At 34.9% G+C, this 7,500-nt stretch overlaps 1 protein-coding gene across 1 annotated transcript in view; it reads left to right on the forward strand.

Annotated features, from left to right (window-relative positions):
* LOC122250892 (protein FAM151B) overlaps positions 1–5,025 on the forward strand; it is a 22,215-nt gene extending 17,190 nt beyond the window's left edge. The window contains 1 exon segment of the mRNA XM_086544637.1: positions 4,736–5,025. Coding sequence (XP_086400763.1) covers positions 4,736–5,011 — 276 coding nt within the window. The 3' untranslated portion in view covers positions 5,012–5,025.
* Positions 5,026–7,500: the final 2,475 nt, after the last annotated feature.

Genomic DNA, 7,500 nt, shown 5'->3' on the forward strand with positions numbered 1-7,500 from the left:
TCTCTCTCTCTCGCTTTCTCTCTTCTCCTCTTTCTTTCCTCTTTTTCTCTCTCTCTTTCTTTCTCCTTTCTCTCTGTCTCTCTCTCTTTCTCCTTCCCCTCCTCTTTCTCTCTACAAACATCTCTTTCTCTCTCTCACTTCCTCTCACTTTCTCGTTTCTCTCCACTATTCCTCCTTCTTTCTTTCTCTTTCTCCCTCCCTCTTCCTTTCTCTTCTCTTTCTCTCTCTTCCTCTTTCTCTCTCTTTCCCACTATTTTTCTCTTCTCTTTCTCTCTCTTTCTCTCTCTCTCTCCCTCTCTCTCTCTCTCTCTCTTCGTCTGTCTCTCTCTCTCTCTCTCCTCTCATTCTCTCACTCTCTGTCATTCTCCTCCGTTCTCTTCTCTCTCTCTTCATCTTCCTCTCTCCTTCTCTCCTTTCCCCTCTCCCCCTCTCCTCTCTCTCTCTCCCTCATCTCTTCTCCTCCCACTCTCTCTCTCTCCTCATCTTCTCCACTCACTTCTCTCTACACTCTCTCCTCTCTCTCTCCATCTCCTCTCTCTCTCCACTCTCACCTCCCTCTTACACTCTCCCTCCTCTCCCTCTCTCCTCTTCTCCCGCTTCTCTCCCTCCTTCCCTCTCCCTCTCCCTCTCCCTCATCCCACCCCTCCCCCTCCCCTCCCCCGCCTCTCCTCTCCCTCTCCCCTCCTCTCCCTCTCTCCTTCTCACTCTCTCTCTCCATCTCTCTCCTACTCCCCATCTCCTCTACCCACCCCTCTCCTCTCTCCTCTTCTCATTCTCTGCTCTCTCTCTCTCCTCTCTCTCCTCTTTCTCTCTCTCTTTCTCTGCTCTTCTTCTCTTCTCTCTCTCTCTCTGACCTCTCTCTACACTCTCTCCTCTCTCAGCTCTCTCATCTCTCCACCTCTCCTCTCTCTCTCTTTATCTCTCTATCTCCTTTACTCTCACCTTCCTAGCTCACATTCTCTCATCTCCTCATCTCTCTCGATCATTCATCCTCTCTCTCCTCTTCTCTCACTCTCACTCACACTCTCTCTCTCTCTCACTCTACCCTCCTCTTCTCTTCTCTCCACCCTCTCTCTTCACTCACTCTTCACTCACTCTCACTCACTCTCTCTCTCGTCTATCTTCTCTTGTCTCTCGTCTCTCAGCTCTCTCTCTCTCTCTCTTCTCCTCCTTCCACTCTCTCTCCACAACTCCTCTCTCACTCTCTCTCTCACTACATATATATATAATATAATATATATGATATACAACATACATAATTTTCATATATTCATATATATATATAAATATAATTATACATATAAAATAAAAATATATATTTATATAATCAATATATAATGAATATATAATAATAATAAACAAGAATATATAAATATATACATATATATATAATATAATTATACATATATAAGTATATAAATATATAATATATATATATAAAAAATTTTATATATATATATAAATAGAGATATAAATATATATAAGGACTAAATAATATATTAATATGAATATAAATTATATATATATAAAGAATATATGAATATCTGTATAAATATTTAATACGTAATATAAAAATATATATATATAATAAATATAATATAAATATATATATAATATATATATAATATTAAAAAAAATATTTATAACTTTATTTTATATTTATATATATTTATATGTAAAAAATTTACAAAAAATATATATATTTAATAACTAGTAATTCATAATGTATATATGATTAATATGTCATATATATGTATATAATATAATTACATATATATTTATATACATATGTATATATATGTAAATATATTATATGTATATATGAATATATATATATATATATAATATATATATATATATATATATAAATATATAAATATAATAATATATAGATAAATTTATTTTATATGTAATACATTTAACTACCATATATAATTATAGCTATGTATAATTATATATGTATAATAAATTTCGTATGTATAATAGTTATATATAATATGTATTATATTTATATATTTAAAATATTTATATGTAAATGGTATAAGTATAAGAAAATGTAGAACATATGCTTACACTCATAAGACGACAGAAACTCACAAATACTCTATATTTAATAAAAAGACAAACACCAATTCCACACTCACAAACTTTACTACACACATACCCACACAACACTCCAACAATACTCCATTAACACATCACACACAGACCAACACACACACACACACACACTACCACACAACACTCACACACACAAACACACAAAACCACACTACACTTCACAAACACCACCAAAAACACACAAACTACACACACTCACACACACACACACAAACACACACCACACACACGACACAAACACACACACATCCACCATACCTTACATAAAAACACTCACACCACACACAAACTCACACACACACACACACACAACACTAACACACCCACACACACAAACACATCATTCCCACCCTACCTACAGAAAACACAACACACAACACACACACGACACACACACACACACTCACACCACACACAAACAACACACATCCACACTCACCACCATCAAAAAAACACACACACACACACACACACACACACACACACACACACACACAGCCAAAACCACACACACACCCACACCACAATACCACACACACACACCCACACACACACCCACCACACACACAACCCAAATCTCCCAACACGAACACACACACACACACACACACACACACACACACACACACTCCCACACACACCAACCCACACACCCACCCACACACGAAACCACACAGACACACAAACCCACACACACAACACCACACACACACACACACACACCACCAGACACAAACACTACACACATACACACACACACACCACACACACCCACACACACACACACCCCCAACCCACCCACCCACCCACCCACCCACCCCCCCACCAACCCACCCACCCACCCACCCACCACCCAAGCCCACACACACACCCCCACCCCCCCCCCCCCCACACACAACAAACACCACACACACACAAAACACACACAACCACACCCACACACACACACCTCACACCCACTCACCCACACACCCACACACGACAGACCACCTACACACCCCCCACCCATACACACACCCCACTCACCCACAAACAACAACACACCCACACCATAAAACACACACACCACTCACAATCAACACACACACCTCACCACACACACACACACACTCAACCCACCAAAACACCCACACACACGACACACTCAAACACACACACACACACTCACTCACACACACCAACAACACATCACCCTTAAAACACACACTCACACACAGAAACACACACACTCCCACACAATCAAACCACACTCTCCCACACACACCCCACACACACACACCCACACACAAACACACACACACCCACACCACACCCACACACACCACCAACACACACACACACCTCAAAAACACACACACACCAACACACACACCCACAAACGACACCCCACACACCCCACAAACAAACCCACCACACACCAAAACACACACACCAACACTACACATACACACACAAACAAACACGCCACACACAGTACCACTACACAGACACATACCGACAAACACATACACACACATACCCACATACCCACACCCCACAATACACAAACCACCACACACACCCACATAATACACCCACACACACACACACCACCACACACACACACACTCACACCCACACACACACACACACACATTCACACACCACACCACACCCCCACCATCACACACACATAACACATACACACACATACACACTTACACCTTACACCCACACAAACACCCGACCACACACACAAATACACCCATACCCACATTCACACCACAAACATAAACACACACTCCTCCCACACACACACACACTCAACCACACAACACACACACACACACTCAACCACACACACACACACACAAAAAATACACAGTCCCACACCCCAACCCCCAAACCACCCACCCAACACCTCCAACCAACCCCCCCCCAACACCCCTCAACCACCAACACACCCACACACCCCATAAGACACACAAAACCCACACACACACACACACACACAAACACTCAAACACACACACAGCCAGCAACACACTCACACCACACACACACCCACACCCCCACCCACCCACCTACCCACCCACCCACCCACACACCCCACCATCAACCACCCACAGTCCACCACCGAAGCAAACCCCCATGCCAAACCCACACCCATGCCCCAAACCATCCGCACCCACCCACCAACATGCCCACCCCCAACACCCAGTCCCACCCACAAAACCTCATACCCCTAAACATTCAAACAACAACAAACACTCACACACACCAAGCTCGCACCAGCACGCCGCACACGGACGCCCCACCACATTCACACGCACACACATGCACACTCACACACATGCACATGGACACACACACACACACACACACACACACACACACACACACACACACACACACACACACACACACACACACACACACACACACACTCTCTCATGCACTCACACACACGTGCACACACACATGTATACATGCACATGCGCACACATGCACATCCTCATGCACACCCTTGCACACTTACAGACATATATGTGTGTGTAACCCTTCCACATTCACACACATGGTGTATTTTTGCTTGAAAAGAAAATTCATATGGACTTGTTATTTCTTCTCACAGGTCCCAGACAGTACCATCACTAAAAGTATCACAGAAAGATGACAAATATGACGTTTAGTTGTAAAGTCGAAAACCACCAGTCGATAACAAGGTTAAGATTCTGTTTACTTTTGACCTGCCTGTGACCCAGATGAAAATATTGTCAATCCAAAAGCAAAGAATGCCGGAAACAATGCAGCAGTTGGATTTCAGTTTCTTCCTAGCAATGTGTCTGTATGGGCAACCACTGGAATTGCTCTTGCAACAGCTTTGGCTGCTTTATATTTCTATGACTAATGTGTCTTTGCAAGGTAGGATCAATATATTTATCACAACACTTCTGCAAGCAAAAAGAATTTAACATATAAGTAATTTTAGTTCCCGCGAACACCTACACAACATACTCTTAGCTCATTGTCACACCTCACACTAGCTCTCACTTTTATTCTCACTCATATTCACCCCCACCACACACATACATCCACACACACACACCACACACACTCACTCACACTCGACAATCACATTCACACATCCACACACACTCACACACACACACAATCACAACATACACTCCCCCACCAATCACACACTCACATACCCCACACATTCAACTCACACACAAACACCCACTGCTACACTCACACTCAAACACACACACACTCTCACTCACACTCACATTCACACACTCACATTCACATTCACATTCACACACACAAACACTCACACAAACACACACACACACACACACACACACACACACACACACACACACACACACACACACACACACACACACACACACACACACACACACACACACACACACACACATATGCTCACACTCCCAGACTCCCAGACTCCCAGACTCCCACAAGCCCACAAGCCCATAAGCCCACATGTCCACATGCCCACAAACCCACACTCTGTCATTTCTTCTCTCCACTCACTCCCTTCTCCTCTTCCCTATACCCTCCACTCCTCTCCTCCTACACCACATCTACACTAACCCACTCGACCCCCTCAACTCACACTCCACTCACTCCTCTTACCATTCTTCACACTTCACTGATCATCAAACTAACCCATTTCTACTACTTGATATCAATACCCTTTTAAAAGGTCAAAACATAAAATAGTACCCCTGATTATATCAATTCAACTCAAAGTCTAAAGATATAATTATATAATATTAATATACCATATATATAAATACTATAAAAATATAAATAAAAATAAAAAATAATATATTCTATATATGCGATTATAAAAATATTATGCTGACTAAAAAATGCATATATATAAATTATAAATATAAATAAAAAGAAATATATGATATGATATATAAATATAAATATAAAAAAATAAAAAAAAATAATTAATATATAATATTATATATATATATAATAATAAGATATTAAAAAAAATTAAATGAAATTTATAAAGAATTAATTAGACTATTACATAAAATTAATATGATAAAAATAAATTATATTTATATAAATCATAAATATATATATATATATATAATATATATATTAAATTACAATAATATATAAAAAAATAAAATATGATATAATATATACAACTATAAATATACCTATATAAATATAAAATAAAAAATATATATATATAACTAAAATATACATATAAATATCAGAAAAAAAAATAAATAATATATATATATATATAAATAAAAATAACTAAAAATTGATGATATATAAAAACAATAATAATATACCATATTAAAAATATATAAAAATATATAATATATATAATCTAAAATAAATAATAAATATATAAATATATATAAATAAAATTAAAATAGCTAAAAATATTTATAAGAATAAAAATATAAAAAATATATATATAAAAACATATATATATAAAAAATATAATAATATTAATAATAATATATATAAAAATATAATAAATAAATATATATAAAAATATGATATAAATATAAAAAAAAATATAAATAAATAATAAAAATATATATATAAATAAAACGAAAATAAATATTATAAATACTAAATATATAAAAATAAAAAAAAATAACATATTTAATAAAAAATATTAAAAAATCAATAATATAAAAAATATATATATATATATTTATAAATATAAATCTAATATATTTAAATAACTATATAAAATTAAAAAAAAAAAAAAAATAAACAAAAATATATATAAAAGACAAATATATAAATAATATATAAAAATAAATCAAATATATAAATAATAAATAAATAAAATATATATATATAATGTCTGTAAATATAATATATAATTATAAATATAAATAATATAAATATAAAAAAAATAAAGTAACAATAAATAAATATATATAATATAAATATTAAAAATTTGTATATATAAATTTAAATATATAAATATAACAATAATATCTTAATATATATATAAAAAAATAAAAATAAATATGATTATAAATATTTTTAAATATATAAAGAATATAAAAAAATATAAATATGTATATATAAATACTATAAAAATATAAAGTTAAATAAATTATAACAAAATATTAAAAAATAAAAGAATAAATATATTCTATATAAATATAGTAAAAATAATATATATGTCTATATATATATAATATATATTAAAATGAAAATAAAAAACAAATATATAAAACTATAAAAATAAATATAAATCTAAGTATAAAATAAATGTATATAAATAAGTATATATATATCCAAATTATATCTATATATAAAAACATATAAAATATATATATATCATATATATAATAAAAATAAATTTATATA

Source organism: Penaeus japonicus, unplaced genomic scaffold, assembly GCF_977035675.1.
Source record: "Penaeus japonicus unplaced genomic scaffold, GWHDUDI00000001_assembly GWHDUDI00000015, whole genome shotgun sequence".
Taxonomy (NCBI): Eukaryota; Metazoa; Arthropoda; class Malacostraca; order Decapoda; family Penaeidae; genus Penaeus; species Penaeus japonicus.